At 40.5% G+C, this 27,446-nt stretch overlaps 1 protein-coding gene across 4 annotated transcripts in view; it reads right to left on the bottom strand.

The window, feature by feature from the left end:
- The window catches only part of LPAR1 (lysophosphatidic acid receptor 1), a 67,298-nt gene that overhangs the window by 26,801 nt on the left and 13,051 nt on the right, over positions 1-27,446 (bottom strand). For 3 of the 4 annotated variants that reach the window (XM_064735390.1, XM_064735392.1, XM_064735389.1), the window contains 2 exons: positions 16,088-16,257; positions 4,260-5,007 (listed from right to left, as the gene is read on the bottom strand). In XM_064735390.1, the coding sequence (XP_064591460.1) occupies positions 4,260-5,007; positions 16,088-16,147 (808 nt within the window). In that variant the 5' untranslated portion in view covers positions 16,148-16,257. Of the gene's footprint in view, positions 1-4,259; positions 5,008-16,087; positions 16,258-21,327; positions 21,466-27,446 lie in introns of all 4 variants that reach the window. The other variant, XM_064735391.1, reaches the window with a different exon arrangement.

The raw sequence follows: 27,446 nt of genomic DNA, 5'->3' as shown, positions 1-27,446 counted from the left end.
CTGAGAGCTCACCCAACATAGAAAGTTAATCCTCAGGATTAGTAAAATACAAATAAGGATTGTTGGTATCGTGCTTATTTGAAATTCAGTTGTAAACCCTCAGTATCACAATCTCACAGTCTAAATTCTAAATAGAGATGAATGCCCAAAGATGCATGTGGAAGTATATGGCAGAGTTATCCACACTGTAAAAATGAGAGGCAACAAATTAGGATGGATATTTTATCAGCATTTAGGCAGGAGAAATAAAGACTAACTTTTCAACAGCAACATTCTAAGCCAGTACTTCTCTAGAAATGCAGGTATGTACCTGAAAATTTCTGAAAGACCCTAGCCTTTCATGAGTGATTCCAAGCCAGGGAAATCCAGACCAGAGCTAGTTTATCTAGGCCTGGGCTCTGAAATCCTTAATTTGGTGCTTTCACTATTTCTTAAAACAATAGTTAGATATTGTCATACATTTTTGGGCCAAACTGGCCCAGACAAATGCTTTCAGAGTCTAACTATGATCCCCAGCAGAAAAACAGTTTAGCTTTGTCTTTAAATGTAACATGAGAAAAAGTGGAGAACAGAAGAGAGGATGCCAAGTTTCAGCTGATGTATCTGCTCAGTTTCTGCCTGTTCCCTGATTGCTCATTTAAAGGGAACACATGGTGGTGGTGAAAGGCAAAGTGTCACTGAGCTGCAAGCCAAACCAGACATGATTTTATGGCTGTGTGCAGTACACAGATCAGTTCTTCCTTAGTTCCAATGCAAAGGAAAGGCATGGTTTAGAGAAAGAGCTTTATGTTCCTTGTTACATTTGAAAGATTTCAAAAGCAGCCTTGTTAAAAGAAAAAAGGGCTCAGCTATGAAATCACTTCCTTCTGTTTAAACTATTTCACTCAAGGAAAAAAACAAGAGGGCATGAAAAAAAAATATAAAAAAAATCTGTTCTCTGCTTTTGACTTGTTCCTAGGACTCAGCATCCCACCCGCTCTGTGGGATGACGCAGTGTGCCAGATCCCGACCGCTCCAGTCAGTGCGTCAGGCGGCCATAGCCCTCCCCACACAATCACCCTCTTGTCAGAGGCAGCTGGCACCCTCCCTGCACATGCTGACAGCATCGCTGCCTGGAGGACTGCACCCCTTTGGGGCAGCTCTTCTCCCCTTGGAGCAAGGCAGCAAGGCATGAGGAGGCCAGGCCGTGTTAGGCAGCTAACAAACAAGAAGCTCTTGTGTTATTCCCTCCCCCTCCTGCCTCCAAACACAGTGAGAATGCAGACAGGGGAAAAGATGCTCTTCTGCTTGCAGCAGCAGCAGCATGGCTGTGCCTGGGAGTACAGCCAGCAGAACAACTCCAGGGCACCCGTTTATGGAAGTTTAAAAGTCAAATGAACAGTTCACTGCTGCCCAATTCACAATGGGGTTACTTACAGCCGAGCAGCTGTAATTTTAACAAAGATTCTAAAATGAGGAATGGTTTGCCTCCCTCTGCCAATGCTCACAGGTTTACCCAGAGCCCCAGTTCTGTTTTCCTTTCAATCCCAGGGCACCCCACCTGTCCTCCAAAATTAATTGTCTTCTCCTGTGTAAAGCAGGCTGACACAAACCAGCTCCCTTCCCCACTCAGCTGTGGGGAAGGAGAGGAGGGACAAGCATCTTCAGAATAAACTACTCTCCTTCTCAGCTTCACTTCCTGCAAAAAGTTGGTTTCTGCCTCAAACCTCATTGCTCAATGTATTGAGCAATGTATTATTACTCTGATCTGCACCATTAAGAAAGGCAGGGATTCTTTTCCTGCATGTTTTTGAGGTTCACCGATGTAGAAAAAGCCAGATAACATGAGATAAGTGTTCAGCAAATTGCTCCATGCAGACTAACACACTCACCTTTTCTGTCCTTCCTAAAGCTCCAGTAGATAAACATGAAGAAGGCACTCAGGAAGTATGACCCTTGAAATTAAATCTTCTGCTTAAGAAAACTTTAAGCCAGACTTACAAGTAGAATGCAAACAGTGATAGAGCATCACCACACTTGCCTGATCAACATGTTGACCACACTGTTTGCTCGAGAGATACCTGCTGATATCTGCGATATCTGTTGCCCAAAAGTCCTTTGAAGTGATGCTTAGCTTTTCTTCTTTAGAACCATAAAACAATCCTCCCCTGAAGTGCAAATTCAGCAATATGGGATGATACTCCCAGCTGATGGCAACTAATGAAAATTTCTCATGGTGTACGACGTAGCAGTCTGGTAACACCCTAATGCACAAATATTTAACTCCCTCAAAGTCCCTGTGGTTACCCCAAAGCCTAACTCTTGACTTCAGTCTACTCTTTATTTATTTATTTCTTAAATTAAAAGAATTTACACAGCAAACCCACAGCTGTTTCCCAACCATCTTTATCTTGCAGCTGTGCCTTCCAGGTGGTAAGGAGGTGAAAGCACTGCTGCTTCTTTACACTGCAAGCCTATGACTGACCTCCTCTAGCTTTCCTCTAGAAACCACTTAGGGAAAAAACCAAACCCCAAACCAAGGTGGGAGCTGCAAAAATGATAAAGAGTGTCTAAGAGCACTTTTGTTTCTTTTGAACAGATTAATTAAAATAGTAAGTTATTTAATAAAATAATAAGTTATTTAATAAAAGAATAAGTCTAGTACCATACATGCTTGGGATTAGCTGACATTTGCTATTTATTCAGTGAATGTTTATTGCTACAACTCCAGATTGTATTGATAGAAGTGCCTACTATTTTCCATCCACTTTTTTTAGTAGGTGTTTTTGGAGTCTTTTGCCTTATTTTTTTTTTAAGTCTGAGCCAGTCTTTCACCTCATAGGAAATACTGTATGAACAATAATGTCTTCAGGAAGGAAAACAAAGAGCTGTTTCCTAAAAGAGGACTGCAAAACCCAAATTTTCTTGGTATTCTTAACTTCATCTTTCATTCTGCCATGAGAATCATGGAGATGGCAAAGGACAGATTTTTGAACCACCAGGAAGTCAGGAGAGGTTTCACCAACCACTACAGTCTCCCTTGGAAAACTCATATATAAGTTCCTTCCTTGAAGAGAAGAGCAGGACATGACGGAATGCATCTTATCAATGGTTTAGCAGGTTAGTTAACTGCACAATTTAGCAGGTTAGTTAACTGCACAATTCATGTTCTGGTTGGAAAGCAAATTACTAGGTCAAAGTTCAACATGTAAATTCTTAACCTAAAAAGTGAGTTGACACAGTGACACACACCCAATCTCTGCTACCATTCTGCTAGTTGTGATAGAAAGATCAAGTCACAGCACAGACCTACGGGAACCATAATGTCAAGGAGAGGAATGAGGCTAACTGCATAACAATTGCATTTATGAACTGTTAGGGCAACCATCTGATGCAACAGGCTACTGGGATACTGGCAGACACATGTACTGTACTGGGAGACCTAATAGGTGAGAACACATATTGGGACAAGGAGACAACCTGCACCATCACTAACATCTGCAGGAACAAAGAAGAGAACAAACAGCAAAGAAGATCAACAGGAAATGGTACTCAGCCTTTACGCTGTGCTTCTGCATAAGGAAACTGGGAGCCCCAGACAAAACCCTAGTAAAACTATACGCAAAATTACAATAACCTCCTGAATCCAAAATGTGTTATGGTATTTCCCTCATGCCAAACACTGAAGCCTACTCACCTCCTGAGCAGTGTGCTGAACACCAGTATCTCACATGCTACCTTCCTGTATTAGCAAATGCACCAAACACTATAGCACTGGGTACATGCAGTCCTGCTTAACACACAATTTTTTTGTGAATAGCCTGTGGCTCCTGAGGTGTTCTCCATATACTGGAATTTCACATGAATACACACAACACCTTTTTTGGTGGCAAAAAGGAGACAACAGATACTTCAGTGGAATACCAAGCCTTCCCTGTACTATTTTAAGTTGGAAGCCATTTGGCATCTTCAAAGGCAAAAGGACAAACATTATGTAATAGGTTGCTACAAAAGATTTTAAACGTGTTGCTGCAAAAAACCCCACATTACATTTTCACTGGTTTCATGTTACAGGGCTGAGTGACCATGTCACATCAACTTCCATAAATAAGCTTGATAGTCCCAGTGGTCACAGTAGTGAACTCTGGGTGCTCATATTGTCTGCACCTCTTCCAGTGTCTTCCAAATTCTGCTGACCCCCAGGAGTTGAGCATGCATTACTGAAAACACCTCATAAGAAACAGAGCAGGGAGAACAGGGTGGGCAAAGTAGGCACTTACCAAGCACAATGACCACAGTCTTCAGGAGGCTCATCATGGTGTCCCGATTCCTGCGGGGTCCAGAACTGTGCCTGGACATTCTCATAGTCCTTTGGCGAACGTACCCAAAGATGTGAGCATATAGGACCACCATGACCACAAAAGTGACCAGGTTGAAAATAGCCCAGAAGACCAGGTAGGAGTCACTATAGAGCGGTGCCATGTTGGAGCAGTGGGTGATATCACAAATGCAGTTCCATCCGACACTCGGGATGGCCCCCATGACGATGGCCATAGTCCAGATAACAACAATGACAACGACCACCCGGCGGTTGCTCATCCGAGTGTGCAGCTGCATTCGGAAAACTGTAATGTGCCGCTCAATGGCAATGGCCAACAAGTTGGCCACAGAGGCTGTCAGACTGGTATCAATGAGACCCTGACGGAGAAGCCAGGTGCTTACAGTCAGTCTTCTAGTGTTGGGTCCTGTGTTGAACATTAAGTAAAAGTAGGCCAGCCCTGCAAAAAAGTCCGCAGCAGCTAAGTTGGCCATTAAGTAATAAATAGGAAAGTGGAATCGGCGATTGACATAAATAGCCACCATAACCAAGAGGTTGGCCAGCATTATGAAGATGCAGACGGTAATCCCCAGTCCCATTACAAGCTTGCTGACAGTGTTCCATTCAGTGGCTAGATATTTTCCACTTCGGTTATAAAAGAAGGCAATGGTTTCATTGTAGTAGCACTGTGGTTCACTCATGGCTGTGGACTGAAAGAAGAGAGAAAAAAAAATCCAGAATGACATCAGAACTGAAAACATATGATTGCCTTCATGGCTAAGACATACACAAAGAGGGGGGAGGGGGACAGGAAAGGAACATGCTTCAGAACAAATTAATTGTTTCAGACCAAATGGTATTCCACAACTCAAAAACAATTGCTCTGAGGAATCTAGTAACAGAACCAGATTAGAAACAACCAGAAATGGTTCCATCTGCTCTGGGAGCCAGCATGATTTCTGATGTAGTTATAAACTGCATAGAAAAAGAGCTTCTGGCCAAGCAGTTCTGCTGAGAAATTCAGTTAAAGGCACGAAATTCATAATTAAGAAAAATTAACTCTGCTAGACACTTATTTATGTTATGAGCGTACAGAACTGTTGTTTGATTGTAGTGGAAGAATACTTCTTCAAAGAGGAGGAAATGTGCATTATGTTCCCAAGCAGGTTTTAACTCACTCCATTTTCCATCATGGGTATTCCTTCTTGTCCCATCTTAAAATGTGGGAAGAACACCCTAGATAATGATTGTCAGTATGTTCTGAGACCGTGAATTACAAGGGATAATGTATGGCCGTAAAAAGTGCTTTTTATGAACAATAAAGGAAGCATGACATAGCATTTCTGTGAGCACCAGTCACATTTCTAGAAATGGTTTGAAATACACAATGCTTTAATATAACTCAGCAGAAGTGATTTATTCCAATTTGAAATAGGAGTAAGACAAGAAAGAAGAAAAGAAATAGTTGGCTTAACTAGTGTTAAAAGCATCCACCCTTATTTCCTGCAATAACTATTGTCGTGGCTATGTCAGAGAACACATGATTAATTTTTTTTTGCAGAGTACTCTGCTGAGAACAGCTAGGGGGGCAACAAACCAGCCCATATTCTACTAGAATGTGGAAGTTTTGGGTAAAACTGTTGGCTTATAAGAAAATGTCTAAGGAGTTTCCTTTTTCAGTTCCATTTAATTACTCAAGGTACAATTCCCAAAAGGCAAACCTTAGGAAAAGAAATCCCTCTGAATAAAATCTGGTTTCTTGTTTAGCATGGGTAAACAAAAAATATGTAAAAATAATAATTAAAAAAAATCAAACCAAGAAACACATGTCAAAAAAGTCCTTTTCTATATAAGATCTGCCTTTGCCTCTCTGCTTTTATTGCTCTGGAACTCTATCGACTAAACTTGAATTTTTACAAAAATAGAACCAGTTTTAATAATGCAGGTAAGAAGCCAAATCAAGTAACAGATCAAAAACACTAAAAGACAGCAACTTCTTCCCATTAAAACATACAAAGTTAACCATAGGTTTTGGACAGCTCCAGTTACTCTGCAGGAAGTCCTAGAGCCAGCCTAACCTTGTTGAAAACAAAAACATACAGAATTGGGAAACAGAATTCATAGCTTGACTCAAGTGAAAATAGTATCTGATAAAGATCTCCTTAGAATTCCCCAAAACTGTTTCTGTTTCTTTTCATTTCTACATTTGTCAATGCAATTAAGCCAATTCCAATAAAGCAATATACAAAACTTTCCATCTATATCCCAAATGGACTACATGACGTTTAAATTTATGTTAAAGAAAAAGGTCTTTTAGGAAAGATTTTACCTCCAGCCTAAACATTGACCAGAAACATTTGCAGTCCCAGGATAATAAAAAGTTAGAGTAAATAGTATTTCTCAGCACAGTGAGTATAATGCTTTTATTGCTCCTCTAGGATACATCAGCCCTTGGGTTTGAAGCCTTTTAGCCTTAATGACTCAAGAAATTTTGGAAGTTCTCATGTAGGATCTGTTGCATATAAAAAAAAATTATTATAAGGGACCTTTAACAAAAGGAGACCTGGGTACAAGACGTCTGGCTTTAATTCTTTGGTTAAAGACCTTGTAGTAATAACAGGTCAAGTATATGAACCCTTGAGGGAAAGAGGAAGTCATATGAATGAATTAGTGGCCCTTATAAAAGCTTGCCAACATCTGCATTAATTATGTAATGCACAGGATTTTTAGTCTCTGTAGGAATATCTGGATGCAGGATCTAGTGGATACTTGTGATCTTGAATAAATTCTCTTTGCCTGTGTATTTGTCACTTTTTTTCTTTCAGATGTCTGCTGCCCACATGTAATGATTCCTGCTTCACTGTTGCTCCTATGGAAAGAGGCGTGCTACACCTGGAAAAACATGAATTTTTAATTCAAAAATTTAAAATGTGGCCAGTATTTTGCTTTTTATTTTCTTTTTCCTTCTTTTTTTCCTTGTAGTTTTGTTTGCACATGGGCTTAAAATGTGAATTATTCCCTGATTGTGCAATGTTCTCCCCTACCTTTTAGTTTGAAATCTGAAACAAAGTATGACAAAAAATATGACTTAATCATGAATTGCCAAGCCAAGGTGGAATGAACATACATACATAAGGGTATGTAAAATGCTACAGAGCCAGACTTGTTCAATTTAAAACTATGACAGCACTTGAGCAATCTCAGAGAAGTTAGCATGAGGCACACTTGCTGCTTCTCTCATTTGGAAGACAGAAAAACAAAATGCTGTGTTCATGTAAGGGATTTTGGAGAAGCTTTGTTTTTAAGGCATTCTAATCTAAAACCTAGGATCTCCTGTAAAAGTAATCTTTTTGTGCCCTGCACCCCCACCCCCCCCAAGGGGAAGAAGAGAAGAGGATGAGACAGTTTGCTGCCAAAAATTCCAGCAGAGGACTTCCAGATTATCAGCTTTCTTGGATGCCACTGCCTATCTTAAAGGAAGGTTTTGACCTCTCAGGTCACAAACATAAAAATCCCAAGGCATCACATTTAACTGGGATACTGACTGGAAAGGCTCAAGCAGGAGAGAAATGCACTGTATCCCTCAGTACTCAAAGTGTTAACATACCACAAAGGCATATCCAAGCAGGCAGACCCCATCCCCTCTCTCCTGCCCCTGCAGGAAAAGGGGCAGGGAAGTTTATATTTTAATTTCCTGAAGTTTCACTCAGTGTGTTTCACTGCCTGTGTAAGCCAGATGTGTGGTGCCCGGAGATTTACCTCATCCATTCAGTATATCTCAACAGAAGTTTAAAACAAACTGAGCTGCAAATTGCCCATGTTAACTAAACCTCTAGGATGAATCTGTGTGGAAGAAGTAAACATTGAGTTATAAACCAACAAGACAGATAAAGAAAAGTAGAGTAAAAGCAGGCTAAAAGCAACGTCTCCTCTCGGTGTATGAAGATGACCCAAGACACATTTGTCCCAAATCAAAGAAGAAGAAAATCACAAGTACATGGAATTCAATCTTTTAATATCATGAGGCATAGTTACAATCACAGCACAGTGCTCACAAGCCAGGAAATTTGGCACCAGGAATTAAAAAATATAAGTCACTCTTCTTCAGCAATGAGTCATTTAATTCACCTTGGCACTGGCCTTTTCAGGCACTATTTGCCTGGTTGTCTCCTCTCTTCTGGTTATATGGGATCACACCATAGGGTTGCCAGTGGCAACACTGGGAAGAAGAGCCCATGTAAGCTTTCCCATGTTTTGTGCCTAATTCATCTTGCTGCTGTGCCACCTCTGCATCACACCCTGAAGAACAGGATGAGGATTTGGATCCACAATAGCCTGACCACTGGATGTCCCTGGGAGAGCAGCCCATTACTACCTGCCCCTCCTGGGGCAGAGACAGCAGTGGAGAGCACACAGCCTGCCTGGAGCAGAAGGGGAGAGGGGATCTCTGCATCCTGCCAGCTCACCCAGTGAGGGCTGCTCACCTGGTAAGGAGTGTGTATGGAGACGTGCTTGGGTGGAAAACAAACATCAAAAAGTTTTCAAATACCATTGACTGATCCTGCCTAAACAAAGCATTAATTAGCATGGGGTGCCTGAGGGGAAGATGATCAGTTTACAAACCCCTCTGCAATCTCAGAGTTTGAGAGTTCCTTGATCCACAAAACAAAAAAAGGCAGATTACTCTCTCCCCACCCCCAGTACCCATGGGTGCATCCTTCTATTTCTTGTCCAGAGAAGCAGAGTGGAACATTCTTAGAATACTAAGGTCTGATTTTTACTTTTCAAACTTGTAAGCCACAAATAAAGAATCCATATCCAAGAAATCTCTTAAAAATATCTTAACCCTAGACTCTCCAAACACACTCTGCTCCTCTCCTTATTGTCGTTTGCTGAATTCTGAACCCAGAACACAGAGGAGATGAAAAACAATTTTTCTAATATTGTTGTGGTAAACTAAGATTAAAAACCCATAACAACTCTCCTATATCTTTGCTTTTTGAGCAGCAGTGAATGGAAATCAGTACTCCTGCTTTCAGGTTATGTAAATATCTTAAGGTTACCAACATACTGAAAGGGGTCAAGCTGAAAAACTTCAGCGAACTACCAACTTCAAAATCCCCAAAGAAGGGTATAAATTAGGAATATCTTTAAAATAAGGGTAAGCAAGTAAGTATAGGCATAATTGAATCAATATGTAAATACTTCATCAACCCACAACTGCTGAACATGGGGTTTACGAAAGTAAAGTTGCAACAGATGAGGAAAAAAATCCAATTTGCAGAAACAGTTGTCCATTACCTAATGAAAAACACAGACTACTTTTCAAACTCCAGAACATGAAAGAAAAGCTTTAAAATAAGACAGAAAAGATGTGTTTCCTTCAAAGATAAAAGTAGAATTAAAAAAAAAAACCCAACATGAAGTCACAAGACAAGGGTCCTGATTCATTATAGCCTTATGCACAGACATATTTTTCATCTGCATGATGGAAGTAGGAAACCCTATCACCAACACAGAATGGCTCCTACTCTTCAGAACTGCATTTCCCAAAGTAACCGTACAACAGACTTAAAGATAAATCTGTATAATAAGATGGGGTGGGTCTGTCACAGCAGGTTACTTCATTTCACTAGATTCATTTTGGCATTCACAAAGGTGACAAGACAGGAGCAAATCAACTTCTCTCTTAATCTCTAAAGGGGATCCCTTTGATGCTATAAAAACATCCTAAAGCATAAAGTTACTTAAGGATTGTGTGGCAACAGCTAGTGCATCCAGTATTTTTTAGGATGCTTTCGTAGCAGACTGTATTACTACAAAGTCTCAGAGCTGACAAATTGTCAAGCTGACAACTACTCGAAATTAAACTGAGAATTTCTCTGTATCCTACAGTTTATACCTGAAAATGCAGCTTAACATTCTAGGCACTCAGTGTATTAAAGAGACCCAGCCCCCAGCAACAGTGAGAAAACAGGCAGTTTTACTCTTAGAAGGTATAATTCACAAGTGACAGAGATCCCATTGATGAACTATGATTATACAGATTGGCTAAAAAACCAATGAGGTTGTTGACCTTCCAAAATTCTGCAAGTAAAAGGAGATTAAAGAAATTAAAAGCTAGAATTAATTAAAAAGAAGAATTGAAAAAGAAAAGATAGAGTGGCCTCATCCATCCACAACTTAGCCAGCAATTCACACACTGTTGTATTGCTGCTCCTTTTCCACAGAACCAGCATTTTCATTTTAATGAGCTGTGTTCCTCCCAAGTACTACACAAATGTTCATAGAGAGTTTTTCAGTAGAGGAGGAAATGAAGACTGAATCAGGGCATAGTTCTACATCATCACACCCTCACTTACATTCCTAGAATGGCTTACATATGTTATTATTAAGAATTTATTTTTTCTCTGCCAGCCCTTATCTGTCTTTCCAGCTCAAAGGGAGATCCTCACTGTAATGTGGAGATATTTGCAAAAAAAAGTAATTGGCTGTGGTGCAGGTAGAGCATATTGAGCCCAAATTGGGCACTTAAGTCCGAATGCTCCAAAGTACAGAAAGAGCTTCTGCAAAGCTCTTAAAACTTCTTTTCCTTTGGGGTAGCTTTCATGACAAGCTGAGCATCACAAAAACTAGCCAAACATGGGCACAGGCTCAACACTTCGTGGCTTTGTGGGAGACACAGGAACACAATTGTATTCCATCATGTCATTTAGTGACTGAAATATTCCACGTCTTATGCCTTCAGAAAATGTCTTTGCCATGGTGCTGATTGGGCTGCTCCACTTTTTGCCCAGCTCACCCCCTGCTGCCCTGTTGCAAACAGCTGTGTGTCCCTGAATGCTGCTGTGAGGATGAGTGCAGTGCAGGACAGACCTCTGTCAGAGACCCCCACCTTGGGACAGATTTTCTGGAGAGAGGTGCAGCACAGAGTCCTATCTGAGCACTGCAAAAGCCACAGTGAAAGCAGTCCGAGGGGAAAAATGTCTGCACCTATAACATCCCAAATGAGTTTTCATGCATAAATCATTTCATTATTTACAATGTGCATCCTTTAAACCCAGTTAGTAAACCAAGCTGGGAGTTAATTATTGGCTACAGCAGCTCAAAGATAGCAATTTTATGCTGAAAAAATACTGTGGGCTACACTGGGGCTGCTTCTACCTCCAGGGCACACCTTTCATCACTCCTCACCGAGCAAACCAGCAAAGTGAACACTTGGGAGAATTTAACCTACAAGCAAAATGCCAGCAAATTTCATTTTGGGACTGGAAATAGAGATTTACAGATGGAAATAAGAAGACTGTTCTGTGTTTACAATACAATAAATCAATACAATAAAAGTAAATCAAGTATATTTATTTAATGAAATATATGTTAGACAATATGAGTTTCTTTTGCTTTCATATATTGAGATATTTGTGAAATATATAAACAGAATATAGAAAAATCTTTGTCTCAAAACTTTAGAAACAATGGGGTCTCTATAACTAACTTGTACACACTTTACTGAGCAGTTGCCTTTAAGGCCGTACTGGTCTACTTTAAACAAAATGGAGATGCATTTTGAACCTCCAGTAATCTGATCTAGTAAAATAATTTTTGAAAAAGGTGTACTGGTATTTTAGTTTTTCTTATGATGTCTGTAACTGGATGGATATACAGCTAATCACAAATTGTTTCTTCCAGCCCCACCATTTCCTTTTGTTCTGCTGTTTGCTGTATTTACCGCCACAAGAGGTCTGTTTTGGTAACAAGGCTAATTTGTTTATTCAGCTCAAGGGGGACAGAAAAATCCACACACTTGTTGACTGCAGAAACTTGGGCACCAAATCCAAAATGCAAATTTTGTTGCACTTCGTTAGGGAAAGCTGTGCCAGCTCATGGCAGACAGTTCTCGAGCACATTATGAGAAGGATAACCATTCTGTGGCAATGATAGCTTAAATCCCTTTCACCCCAGTTCAAACAAAATGAGGAGAAAATAGAGATGTTGTGTTCAATGGCACAGAGTGGGAGAAGTGGTTTTGGGCTCTGGCCATGATAGGCCATTCTAATGGAAACTGCTCTGGATTTCTCTTTGGAACAGCTGCAAGGCAGTTATTTAAGGCAGTACTCATTTGCTTCTAGTATTTGGCTGGTAGGATCCACTGCTGGCCAAAGCAAAGAGAGAATGATGAATTTTTGTTGTTTTCTTGTTTTAAGCATTTCTGAGGCACTGTCGGAAGTCCTTGGTTCATTAAGTAACTGGAGCTCAAATCATTACTTCTTCAAAGCTTTTACTGCAGAATTTATCTCATGCCATTCACAAAGAGAGAAAATACTAATTACTTCAGAGAATACTTTAATCAGTATGGGTCACCACTTGTGATGTTTCTTTTTTTTGCAAACAGCAAAGCCCTCTGGGATGCTAAATAATTCTTACAGAATTATTTAACTTTGTTTAAAGCATTATCAGACTAGTCAGGTTTCTATGAGATCATTTTACTTATCCATATTTGAGGCATGAAGTCATAACACATATAAAAACATCTCCAAACATTTTATTTCTCTTTAAGAACAGAACAGCTTATCTAATCAGAAGTCACTAGACTGTGATTTATTGTGATTAATTTGAGATCATTTTGCCTTACAATGACATCCTGTGGTAAAAACCTCAAAGCATATATGGGAATTTTTTTGTTTCACTGACTTCTTTGACGTTTTGTGAATGCTGTCCCCTAACTATTTTCTGTTTCAGATCACAGCTATGGACAGGTAAACTACCTTGAAACTTTACTTATCCTTCACCTTTACACATGACCAGGATGCCTCTGCTCTTACTCACCATTTCTTGAGTCTGGTAAGAAGATTCTGGGGGTGGAAAAGAAGAGGGGGGATTTGAATAAATTAGTGTGGTGAGAGGGTATGAAGAAACATGACTGTGGCAAATGCATTGCTTCAATAAAGGGTTGTAGAGCAGCACCAGAAGCAGGCCCTATGTTGACACACTAGCTGAAAGAATATTTAAGACAGTATTAGCAATTTCACATCTGGTACCCAGGAGTGACTTTCAAAAACTTTTATAAAATGTGAGCCTTTTGTTACCTGACTCAAGAGGACACAAATCTTGGGAAAACGCCATTTGCCACCAAATTAACAGGAACTTCTCTTATTGTGGTGCCACAATGAGTAGCTCTAAGACTGAAGTCTGAGCAAAAATCTATCGGAAGGAGCTCTGGCTTAAAACAAAGGTCTTGCTGAGGTCTCTGAGATTCTCTCCCAGGGGAAACAAACTTGTTTGCCTGGTGGAGTTAAAGGACTGATGATAAGTAGTGGAGTATTTTTTACTGCAATGTGTAAACATGTATGCCTATACATATATAGGTATGAAAAATGGGTAGTATTTACTTCTGAGTCTAAATTGACCAAATGTGAAGGAAGCCAACTATGCTGGCAATGTCAAAGGAAAGTTTAAAGACAAGGATTTAAAAAAAAAGAAAAGAAAATTAAAAGTAAAGTCGCAAAACTCTTCTTTTGCAACTAAGATGCTGTCTAGCTCATGCAAAAGGCATGCAAGGTTATTTCCAAGTTTAAAAAAATCCTTCCTTAAAACACTAGTCTCTAAATTACTTCTGCAGCACACCATGGCACCTCCTCAATTTCAAAAAGCAAAATAATGTCCTCTGAGGGGGGGGAAAATTAGTTGATGTTGTTTTCTAAACTGTATCCAAAAATTCATTCCAAACACGAAAGGCAAAAGCTGCCCAAGCAGCAAGTATAAAAAGTGCTTTACTTCAATATTTGATCTAGTAATTGTCTCTTTATATATGTATCTCACTATGTCCTTGTGTGTTATAAAAGGTCTTCCTTACTCTCAGAAACATATAGATGGCCCCCAGCAGATTGTCTGGAGATGCTTGAAGATGTTTATATATGATTGAAGACTTTTATATACTGTCATATCCACAAAGATTTACTGAAATCTTTGGGAATTCATGTAAACATTGTCTTCTTGTACAGACACCAATTCTGAGCCTACTTTTGCAACATAAGGATGAGGGAATGTTACTTCTTCTACCATAATCTCCTATACTGAGATACCAGTCTTTCCTCTGCTTCTTGTTGTCATTTATTTTTGGCACCCAAGTCAAACCTCATTGAAGCAGAGTTCCTAAACCTTGAGTGTGGAGAGAGTCCTCTCTATTACTAATCAATGAACATATTTATTTCTAGTCTTTGGCCTAGTGATCTAAGTCCAGGCAGATTTATTCAGTGAAAACTCTATGTAGACCCAGGATATGTGCATTTATACAACACAACAGAAAGGTGACCATGCTGATCATCAAGTCCCTTACAAGTGATAGCTTTCCTTCTGCTCATTCTTACACTACAGCTGCTCTTATTCTCCTTTTGAGAAGGCATTTGTCTTGAACAACAATCCTTAGATGCACACAAATATGAAACATGCTGCAATTGAGCAAACTATATGAGTGAAATCTCCTTGGAATAGAGGGTGGTGGCTGGGTTCCCAAAATGGTGAGGGCTGGCAAAATGACTACATTGTGCCACTGCCATAAACGCACCAAAGCAAGAGCTGCATATTCACCATGGTAGAGGCAACAACTGTCTGGCTGTAAGCATGCCCTGTAAACCATTGCCACTCCTTGGAATGCCATCTCAGGCCTTGAGGGACAGATTTTATAGTGACATGGTACACCAGAGGGAATCGAATCAGACAATGGGAATCATTTCCAAAACAACCTCAGAAAGTCTTGGGCAAAGAAACACAGCATTAAATGGATATATCACATTCCTTATAGCCCAGGAGCCTCTGGGAAGGTTCAGAGGTATAATGAAGACCACATTAAGAACATTAGGGAATTGGGCATGGAAGCACTGGGATGCAAATTTAGCAGAAGCCATTTGGCTGGTAAACACTAGGGAATCTGCTAGAAAATCCCTTCAAACTGTGGGAGGACATACAGTCCCTGCAATACACAGGGAAGTGGCTGGGGAAGTCAGTGTGGGTTTCTCCTCCCATTAAGGCAAACACATTTGTGGGATTGTCTTTGCCCAAGGACCTCGGTGTATCTGGTGGGTAATGTCTTGGTGGGTAGCGTGGACAGACCTGGTGTGTGCCTCACGGAGATTTAATCCTGGTGGAGAGAACATTCTGTGGTGTAAGTTGTATGTTGCAGGAAGTAAAGTAGCAGGAGTGACATGAACTGATGAAGAATTAATTTTGTGAGGAGCAAGGAGAATGCAATGACAACCCAGGCCAGGATGGTGTTGGTGTTCAATGATCAAGTATACCATTGGGTCCTGTCCTGACCACTCATCCCGATGCACTGGAGATCTGGAGGGATGCATCAGTGCTGCACTTTGCACTGATAACTGGAAAGGTGCTGATAACACACTGCTGTTTTGGCTATTGCTGAGCAGCACTGGCACAGCACCAGCGCTGTCTCTCCAACATTCCTCCCTCCATCAGGGGGGCTGGGGGTGGGCAAGATCCTGGGAGGGGACACAACCAGGCCAGCTGACCCAAACTGACCAAAGCCATATCCCATGGCACATGATATCAGCTCAGATATAAAAGCTACAAACAGCACTATAACACAGCAATGTCACGTCTCAAAGTATAACAACAGTCTTAATAAGTGATGAATGTCTTTAATATAGTATTTCCAGAAAAGTCCCCTGAATACGCAAAATAAGAGAGGAGAAAAAGATAGGATTCAATGAGGAAATAGAAAAAGAGTTAAATAAAAAATCAGTTCACCTGCTAGTTTCATCTTGGTGTACTCACCTCAATCACCTCAGGTTGGGACATCATGGACGATGGCACTAAATCGGTGGGGACATCCATGGTAGCTCAAAATGCCCCTGCTGCTCTCTTTGCCTGTTCCTCTGCACCAGCAAGCTTTTGGTAGGAACCAGAAGCCCTTCCTCAGACTCTAGTCATACTGATATTTAGTCCTAAAAGTAAAGAAAAAAACCACGTTGAGAATAACAAGAGAACCGGGTAGGCAGTCAACACCTAAGATCTTGGGCTGCTGCAAAACCAGTCCCAGTTTGTACAGCCCCACTTGCTGACATGACCACTCACAATAGATTTTCAGGGGTCTCAATAGGTATACTGGAATTTGATCCAGAACAGGAAAAAAATTCACTTCACAACACAAACTAGACTCACACATACTGAAATCAGCAAGAAGGCTGACGCACAGACTGCTTTTCTTTTGCAAGGAAATATGGTTACTACAGAACATTGTAACTGTGTTGACATTTTTTCCCCCACAACAAAAGGAAAAAAGAAATCCCCACAAAAGAATACTCATAGAATTGCTCGCTGGAATTCAGGAGACATTTATTCCCTCAGTTAAGTGATCACATGAACTTTTCTTCTTTGTTAAGGAAAACAGCTTACATATTATGACTTAAAAATATGACAGCCTTTTTTCCCAGGTAGTCGCAGATTTGCAGTACATGAATATACCAAACTGTAAAATCTGCTCATCTGCTAACAGAATGAAGTTATCTCCACAGCTATCATGTTTATCAAGGTCAGTCTAGCTTCCATATATATGTTCTTTTCTTTTTCTACTCTTGTGTGCACAGAAAACAAACTAACAAAGAGGTGGAGGGGGAGACCCCTGTAAATGTCCAAGATAATTCCATAAAGAATTATTAAAGTAAAGTAAAAAATTAAAGTAGACTAGGACAACTGCTGGCTTTTTCACTTAGTGAGACCAGACATATACAACACAAGCCACAAATTAGTCACCACAGAAAGGATTTTGGAGAGACACATATTCCTGTCTTCATCTGTCACTTCCTATTCTACAAGCCATGGCAGAAATCTACTCATGCAAAGTGTAATCAGCATCCAATAAACATACTAAAAATTACTCCAAACTTCTGTGGTATTTTTCAAACTGAAGACATGCTATAGTTATACAGACAATGCCAGTAACTTTCCTGGCCATAAGCTCATTTTTTCAAAGGCAACACTTACCAAGCCAAGAAAGAGCAGATAAGTGCTGTAGGAAAGTTATGCTCCACATGCTTTTCTGATTCAGTTATGTCTTTGTTTTTGGTCTTGTTAACTTAAAGTCAGCCTTTGCATGCCACTGTGGAAATTATTCCTCCTTCTTAAAAAGCATCATCTTGAAATGCCTGCTTCACATTTCAACACATCCCCACATGCCTTACGTCACATGTAGCTGTCTCATCTTCCAAGCTCTAGGATCACTTTTTCCATCTTTATATAGCTTTCCAGTGACCCCTATTCTTTCCTACTCAGTTCTGGCTAGTAACCTTTCATTCTTTCCACTCCCTGCTCCAAATTTCTTCTCCTATACTCATGGGGAGGGCAGAAAATGGAGCTGCAGCATCTCTCCAAGATAGTCTCCACAAAGTAAAAGAACAAACACAACCTTCAGGCTTCCTGTTTTATTTAAAAAATGAGAAGTGAACTAATTTTCTGAAATTCACTAAGTTTTCTATGGACAGATGAGGGAAACAGATAGCATCAGCTTCTTAGGGAAGCTTCTGCAACTTGACAGTAAAGTTTTATCAACAGGCTGAAATCCTCAACCAACATATCTCATCAATGTGAACTGTTACAACTGTAACTTAAATATGGTCTCAGAAGAAATTTTTTCTGTTCTTCTCATGGCATGCTTAAAAGCAGCAGTTTCAGTGCACCTACTTTACAACAATCATTGTTAGTTTCTTTTAAAATTTTTCTCTTAATTCTGAAATGCTGCCACTTTTGGATAATGAAGCAGGGGAAATAATTACAGTTAAAGCTGACTTTAGAGAAAAATGTCAGAACCAAAACCAAAGGTAAGCTTATAATCCTGTCTGTCAAACAAAAAGGAGAGAAAACAAACATTTTTACTATGGAGCACCATAAAGAAAAAGAAGTGAAAAACTAAGAAAAAAAATTTCTGAAGTCTGTTCAGCTCATAGTGTAAAGCACTAATTGATCCCAGATGGTTAGGTTCTGTAAAATCATCAAAGAAGAGAAAACATTTGAACACCATGTAAAAAAGGTGAGAAAGTAAGAAAAAGATCTCACACAAGTGTCACACTTCCAGATGTCCCATCTGAATTTTTGCCATCTGAAAGTATTCATTTGGCATCACTTGCCTCTGGCAGCCTTCACTAAACAATCCTGCTTGCAATTAATTCATTCAGCTCACAAATAAATACATCACCCCACCATGGCAGCCTTAGCAGTCACAAGGACAAGTGAATGCCATCCAGGGAAGGGCAACAGCAATGACTTGTCCTGCCTGTCATTTCATTTTACTACTTGTTGAAGTGATAGGTAGGAAAACAGGTGTTTTTCTGCTGTCTCAAGTTGAGATAAGATCAATTTACTGGAAACAGCAGTGAGATAAGAATACAAACAGTAACAGCAACGCTGTTAATAACATAAGTATACATTGAGAAGGTGATATACATGCAGACGTGCTCAAAAACCAACCTGGCGCCATGCTGCCCCTAAGACGATGAGCCATGCACAGATTGTCTGTGCCCATGTTTTTCCTCCTGACTGCAAGCCTCTCCTTTTTCTTGGAAGCAAGATTCCCTTACTTCCAGCCTCCTTTGGGCCATAGAACAACCACCTGGGCATGCCCACAGGGCTCCAGGCTCTGACCCCTCCCGGCAACTGTGAGAAAATTAACTCTGTCCTGGCCAAAAATCAAGCACTATCTACTCCTTATTCTATGCCATCTGCATCACGCCCCAGTGTTACACCTTCCAACCTTACACACGTTCATATACAGATACACACAAACACGGGTATCAATTCCATAGTCAGGGGCCATCCCTCCAAGGTGTTTGTTGTGTTCATTTAGTCCCTGACTGTGGGCTCTGTGAGGAGCTCACAGCTGCTGTATCGGGAGCATCCATACCCATTGTCCTTGGTAGTTATGGCATATAGAGGCAATGTCATTCTGCAACCAACATTACAGACTCTTCTCACCCAAAAAGCAAATACTTTTGAGGTACACACCATGTTTCCCCATCCCTCTGCATTATCTGCCAGGTGCACTCAGTTCTTAAACAAAAACAATCCATGGATGGGTTTGCCTTTTCTTGAGGCAGCATTAATCCAAATTGTCTTCCCTTACACATTTCTCATATGCACCACAGCAACTTTATCCCCTTCCACAGTATGTGGAGGTTTGGATTGGGCAGGGCCAACTCAAACAGTAGAGCCTCCAATATAAGAGCCTCTAGTGTCAACTAACCAGGTGGCCTTCTATAAATGCAGATGCCAATGTTTGAAGGTCCCACTCACTACCCATTGCTTTCAATGTGTTTTTTGGCAGTCCATTGCACTGCTCAAATTTCACAGAGACTGGTGCATGATAGGGAGGGACTATGATAAACCCACTCAATCCTGTGCTCTCTGGGCCAGCTGTCTGTTTTTTGAAATGGCTCCTGTTGTCGCACTCTGTTCTCTGGGGAGTTACCATGCCTCCAGAGGACCTGCTTTTCCAGGCCCAGGATGGTGTTCCGGGCCGTAGCATGAGACACAGGGTAGGTTTCCAACCATCCAGTGGTGGCCTCCACCATGGTCAGCATGTAGTGCTTGCCCTGGCGTGTCTGGGGCAGTGTGATGTAGTCTATCTGCCAGGCTCCCCATACTTGTACTTGGACCACTGCCCACCGTACCACAGGGGCTTCACTCGCTTGGCCTGCTTGATGGCAGCACATGTCTCACAGTCATGGATAACTTGGGAGGTCCTGCCATGGTTAGATCCACCCCTAGATCACAAGCCCGACTGTGTGTTGCATCTCTTCTCTGATGATCTGAAGCATTATGGGCCCACTGAGCCAGAAGCAATTCTTGTTACCAGTCCAGATCCACCTGAGACACTTCAGCCTTAGCAGTTCATCCACCTGTCTGCTGTTTCAATGTTCTTCACAAGCCTGACTCTTGGGTGCATGTGCATCTACAGCACACACTTTTACAGCAACTCCTCTACCCAGGCAGAGATGTCTTGCTAAAATTCAGAAGCCCAGATGTATTTCCCTCTGTGCCAACTGTCTTTTTTCCATTGTTCCAGCTGTTCCCACAGAGCATTTGCCACCATCCATGAGTCAGTGCAGAGACAGAGCGCTGGCCACTTCTCTCATTCGGTGATATCCAAAGCCAGCTGGACGGCTTTGAGCCCTGCAACCTGACTTGATCCAACTTCTTCATGAACAGCTTTGCAGCTTGCCATACAGGAATCCATAGAGCAGCTTTTCATTTTTGACATACCCGTAAGATATGGTACAAACTGTCAGTAAAGACAGAGTAATAGTTTCCCATTTTCAGGTAGCGGGCAATATAGTAAGGTCTCCTCAGTACATCACCACTACCTCCTCCCCCACTTCTGATGATAATCTGAAATTTTTGCTTTTGTAGCAGTCCATTATTACTTCCAGTGACTTGGATTACCTAGTTGATCTTGCTATGTGATCAAGCACACTCCACTTATTCCATGTGGCATCAGTGGTATGAAGTGTGGAAGGGACTTTCCTTTTTAATATCCAGCCCAGCACTGGGCAGCCAGCTTGCCAGGAGGAGCTTTACTTTGGTGCCAATCACTTCTGAAGCATATTGATCCCTCCCATAAGCTGCCAGATATGCTTTTTCAGCCAGGTTGTAGGATGCCTCAGATCCTTTGTATTGCTGACTTCAGAATTCCACAGGTTCGGAGTCCTTGAGTCTCTCCAGGTACTTGCAAGAGATTCCAGGATAGCCCATTCTCCCTGGCTGCAGTGTAGAGTACACTTTTTACATTCTGTCTGGCCCAAGGGCTACTGCATGAACACTACTGCATGAACAATCTATTGTTTAATTTGACAATGTCCATCTTGTAATTTTACTTCTAAAAACTGAATTTCCTGGGCAGATCCCTTGAGCTTACTTCACCAAAAACCATGATACCACCAAAGCATAAGGACAAGTCAAACTAATTTGTTCTGAATATATTTAATGAAGGTAGCTCAGTGTGTGCAGATTGCAAGCCAAGTTACCTGAATTGAGTGTATTCTTCAGTGGAAGTGGTTATGATCTGTACAATTTCCTCCTAATTCTTCCCTCTCTCTCTTCAATGGGATATTGTATACGCAGCTGAGGAAAACCCCCTGCACTCTGTTCAGTACTTAAAAGAGCTGCAAAAAGGTAATAGCCGTGATTCAGTATTGGGCAAAAGAAGCAGAACAGAAATAAAAGAGGAGATTTTCAGACAGATGGTGAAGCCCATTGTTGTACACTTGCCCTAAAGTTCTTCTGCTTCTGAACAACAGTGAGCAACTTTTTTCCATTTAATGAGACTCCCTACCATCTCCCCATCACTTTCTGATGTCTGAGCAAAGAGACTGTGGTTCCTCTTGCCTCAGCAGATGCACTAACAGTTTGGAAGCTAGCACAAAATTAACGGTCCCTGCCAAATTTTGCTGATAGGGTGTGCTTGAATACACACATTTTACAGAGCAAATTCTGCATAGTGGTTGGTATTAGCGTGGCTCTACTACCCGACACCCCTCTCCAGAAGGCAGGATAAAGAGTGTCATCACATCCAGTATCTATTACCATGGCAATAAGTACTGAAATAGATCTAGTATATGGCATTGATTAAGCATGTTCAATAGTGGTGACTGCAACAATCAGCACACCTTCAGACCAATTACTGTCGAAGGTTACAATGCAAGATGTAACCCAAAGTATGTATTCTATCACCATTTTCATAAGCTGTTAAAACCAGCTGGGGGAGTACTCTTTATATCTTCCATGACTCATCCCTGATAGCTCTATGAGGGATATCTTCTGCTAATGGAACATACAGGTCTCACTGCATGACTCATAAATTACATCATCCCTTTGTGAGACGCTCCACCCAGAGGGAGGAACCAAGCATTCTTACCTGGATATAATCTGAGGATTGGAACACAAGAGCATCTACCACTGGATTCCCAGAGTTCAAGAGCTCCACAACCACCACTGGAGCAGGACCAGACTTTACTACAGGACCACCACTTCAACAGAACCACATCCACCATTTAACTGGACAGCTATTACCACCCTGACCAACAGGGTGTCAGGTTGTATTCTGACTCTGTCAGTTTAAGCCAGTGTTTTCTGCCTTTATTTCAATTTTCCTATTAAACTGTAGTTCTGACTTGGAATCTCTCAGTGGTTCGCTATCAAACTGGTACAACTACCAACAAAATGCACAAGTTACGCCTGTTCTTACAGCACATTCAATGCCTCCATCATCCCAGGGAAGACCAGTTCTACAAATATGTCCAACCCCAAGCCTTCCTGTCTGCTGTTTCTAATCACTGGTCAGACTGCCTGAAAAAACTACAGAGCTATAGCTTCTCACCCAGTTGGAAGTTCTTCATAAGAATGAATAAATTCACTGTGAAAATGGATTTGTGAAGTATTGCTGAGGGGTTGTGGAAGTCTGGAAGGGGAGTTCCTAAAACAAGGGACAAGCTCACCACATTTCCTGCGCTGAGCTGCACCATAGACCTCCCTGGAAACAGTCCCTGCCAGTAAAGCCAGACATTTCTTGAGTCTAACTTTACTCTCTAGAAAAATAGAATGGAATTTTCTAACATATGCAAAAGTTCAGACAAAACAATAGGAAATCTCTACCTTGTAAACACTGAAATAAAAACCAAGCCAAACCAAACCTGATAGTAAAACATACCTGACTCTGCCATTTTCCAGCATCAAAAGTGGGATATTTTTGGTATTAATTACAAAAAGTTACAAAATTAACAAAAATTACAATAAACCCGAAGAAATTTTTCAGATTTTTAAGTTTAAGACTAAAGATCAGACTGAATTTAGAACAAAACTGAGGTTATTTGTTCACTTTTGCAGAAGAAACTGAGATACTCACAGGAAACAAGGTGAATTTTTCATGCTGCTCTTGGACTAGCATGGTATATAGGGGGAAAAGCTCTTACAAATGCACCAAAGACAGGCAATAACTACACAGAATAAAAGATGCTTATATAAATAATACCTCATCCCTAAAAAACACAGTGCATATATTTACCAAAACCACAACTAGAAATAAATTTATATCTAGAAATATTTCTCCATCAAATCCCTGTCTCTGTGGAGGAATCCCCTAGGGACCCAGTAATTTCTTTGCAGTTGTCAATAGTTCATTCACTTTAACATTAAATTTAAATTCCTTGCAGATATTGTTTAAGAGATCAGAATTTTCTCTCGCAATCTGAGAATGTGAATCCAACAGCATCAATGTCTATCCAGGCCACTTCTGCTCACAGAACTCCAGCTGTTGATGAAGCATTGTACTTTTTGAGCAAAACATACCCAGAGCAATTATTAAAAATTGCCATTTTCCAACTGACACAATAAATACTCAACACAGAAACTGCCTAAACAAAATATCATTGAGGCTTAAAAGGGAGGGAAGGAGAGGGAAGAAGACCTGCAACAAGAATAATATGGTGTTTTGAATGCTTTGCTGTCATTAAAAAAAAAAAATTGTGGTGTGTGGGACTTATTTTGTTTGGTTTGGTTTTTTCTTGTTTTTCTGTTTGTTTTTTTTTTTTTTTTTTGTGTATGAGTGTGTGGTTTTGTAGGATTCTTTTTCTTCGTTTTCAGCAATCTGAGCACTCAGGACTTCGACAATCAGAAAAACAGGACAAAACTCTCTCCCAGTTACAGGATCAAACCTAATCACTGAACATGTCAAAACAGGTAATGCCGACACCACTGCTGCCCCTTCAGAACGACAGTGTCCTAAACAATTGTCTTGGAAGTAATTCTGTGATACAACAAAGAATCAAGGATTTTATTACCGCTATGTTTCCATATAAATAATGCATCTACTTTTGTGTGGTATGATGTCTGCTTTGATTGCAATTTGTCACCCAAAGTATACATTAATCTTAACATTAAGTGCAACCACCTCCTTAGCCATGAACAGCATTAAAAGCAGACCAGCAGCATGTATAGCTGTCTATCAGCTTGCAGATTGCTTCTCTGAAACAGCATCAGCTGGCCAGAGCACTCAGCTTTTATTTGAGCAAACCAAGACAACACTTTGGAAAATTTAACTTCAAGATGCCCAGGTACCTGAAAAGCACCTGACAAAAAAAACCCAAACCGAAACGTACATGAGAGCTCACTTAAAGATCAAACTAAAATGCAGAAGTCCCAAAGTGCATTACTAACCAGAAAAAAAAGAAAACAAGAAACTCATGTTTCCTATCTTCTCTTCTGTCTTCCACCAAATCACACCTGTACACCACAAAGACTTTTAGACTTTTAAAAGCTGCTGCAGGGATGCTTGCAGCTTCTTGGGGCTAAAAGAGATTTCCAGTTTCCATTACCTCAGTTTTACTTTCAAAATACAGCTGTTAGCCTTTCTTAGGTAAGGAAAAAAAGATGAAGACTTCAGTAGTGATTAGAGGCTAGAAATTTATTTCTATACAAATTTTAAAAACTGCCCTTAGATTCAGTGCACTCTTCCACAACACAAGATTACACAGAGGCTCTCAAATCAAATCCATTTGCATTCACAGTGCAGGCTGTGCTTCAAACAAGAAAAAAATAATTACGTCATTCAAACCTTTTTGAATAGAAGCTCTGTGGCTAATCTGGGGAAGATCATTGTTCTGGCTTCAATAATACAAGCACTACAAGATTGCTCCTAAGGCTTCCCATGATAGAATAGAGCCTGCAAGTTCAGCAAAGGTGTCCCACGTGGAGCCTCCTTAACCAAGCTAGTTTCATGAACTCTGAAGAGGGAATGTGGTCTGAAACTGTTCTCTTTCTCCACGCTAAGATTAGGGAGATGATCTATCACCTTAACAATTTATCATGTACTGAATTAATTTGCAACAATAAAATAGTATCATCATGCAGTTGCACTCCCTCAGAGAGATCATCTGCTGTCACAAAGAACGTGGTTCAGCAAAAGAACCTTCACAGTGACCCCATCAGGGCAAGGTTAGAGAGCCTGCCCACATCCCCACATAAAGGCAGAAGAGCAATCTGAATATATAGAAGGACAGAAACCCCTCTCCCCAGATTTTCAATGAAAATAACCAAACAAACCAATAGATAGAACAATATCCTCAAGCCTTTACCTTGCAGGGTAATCTTTTCCATATGCCACTCTAATTTGCCTCATACCCCTTCTGAGGATGACAAAAGCAGACACAGTCACGACAGGGGTTCCACCAAAGGGCAGAGAGCTCAAGAGTCTGTAATTAAAGTACACATGCCTACCCTTCTCCTCTATGTGCTCTGAGGTCCCGCCCCGGAAAGGACCTCCATATGATCTTAAGTGAGTAGATTATTCCCAAAATTACAAGATGTTAATTCTTTCAGGATTTTTTTTTTCTTAGTATTGTGTATTTTGTTATTTTGGGGGTTTTGGAGGGAAAAGAAAACGTCACATTTTATTAAGTGACAGAAAGCATCCTTTGAAAGGACAAACCCATAGGATATGGCATTGTAACATGTGAAGTCATGAACACATTCACCCTAAGTCATGGCAGTTATGATACAAACTGGATTCACATCAGCAGCAGGCTAATCCACCAAGTTTTTCTGCATACTGATGAAGAGAAATTAACTAAAATAAAGGAAAAGAGACAATGAAAATTAGGAGTGTAATATCTCAACTTTTGTTTTTGCTAGAACTGTCATGACTGTGCTCTCAAAAACTGACTCATACTCCTTTTCCTTGCTGAACACAGCAGGGACTCCTTTTTCTCTGCTGCAGATTGAGGCACTTATTCTCATTTGCAGTCAGACAAAACTTTCACTTATTTTATGAAGTTGTCCTTTTCCAGAATCCTTTCCGTACTTCCCTGACCTAGGTCAGTTTGCACCATTCTGTGCAATTCTCTCACTTGCTAAACCTCCTTTCTTGATTATTTCCATATTGTATCTATTCCACACCCATCTCTTGGGGAGCATTTTGTTGCTGTTTTTTCAACCCAGAATGATACCTCATCTTCTACTGAAGCCTCGTACTTCTCTGAAAAGCAGAACTTTGTGAGAACTCAAAAATAGTTCTGCATGGCTTCCTCAGTTTTCTCATTTTCCTGCAGTTTGCCCTTTAAAGCCAACACACCAGTCTGCCTTCCCATTACTGTCCAGCAGCCCTAGAACTACTTCAGTCATTATCTAGCTTCTCCTAATGACTTAGGAATTGCTTAGAGATGATTGTTCCTTTGCCACTCATTAAGGCTGGAGAACTGCTTCCCACTCTCTGGGGGAAAAGTAAGCATCTGCCTTAATGCCAGGGATGCTGGCTGGTAGATGCACATCTCTTGGGAAGTATTAGGAGCTTCTTCAACACAATGAACAGGTCAGTGTAAAAATAATCACACCGAACACACAGACATACAAAAACTGCTTTAAAACATTTCTGCTAGCCACAGCACCATCTTCAAGAAATGAAGAAGCAGCTCCACAGTGTTTTTGTAATTGGTAAATACCAGAACAGGAAGATATTCCTGAAAGTGAATTTTTAATGTTTGCGTTTCAAGTAAAAGAGACTTAAAGAACTAGGAAGATTCCAGAGTAATAATTCATGCAATCATCTGATTTCAGCATTATCTCACTACTTTAAACTTCCAGAATCACAAGAAAATAAAGAGGAAAAATACAGCTAGACACCAACTCCAGGAGAATAATGCCATCCTGCTTAGGCTTATGAAAACAAGCCACTACAATATGGATGGTCTCTCGTAGCACAACCACAATGAAGTTGCTGTCATGTGACTGTATTTTCAAAATATACACTTTCACCATACTGACATATATAGTATCAAGTACTCCTAAAAGAAGTAATTTCAAAACAGTTTCTGAAACTCTTTTGAAATTGTTTATTTCTACTGACAGACATGAAATTTGAACTAGTTAACAAAGAGGCAGAAAAGTTCAAAGTAACCATAGATAGTTCATAATTTAAGATACATTATTAACTGTTGCCAGCACTGTGTGCACATATGTGTATAAAAAAAAGTATGGTGCATGCTTTTGTCCTCTTCTGTCTCTTCTGTTATTAGAAAGAAAAGAAAAAATAAAAAGAGAGAGAGAAAAAGAGTGACAGAGCAAGGAGATGCTCATTAAAATTACTCTGAGCACT

The sequence above is a fragment of the Zonotrichia leucophrys genome, chromosome Z (assembly GCF_028769735.1).
Source record: "Zonotrichia leucophrys gambelii isolate GWCS_2022_RI chromosome Z, RI_Zleu_2.0, whole genome shotgun sequence".
NCBI classification, from domain to species: Eukaryota; Metazoa; Chordata; class Aves; order Passeriformes; family Passerellidae; genus Zonotrichia; species Zonotrichia leucophrys.
The sequence above is the reverse complement of the archived record's forward strand: the minus strand, read 5'-3'. Positions and strand labels throughout refer to the sequence as shown.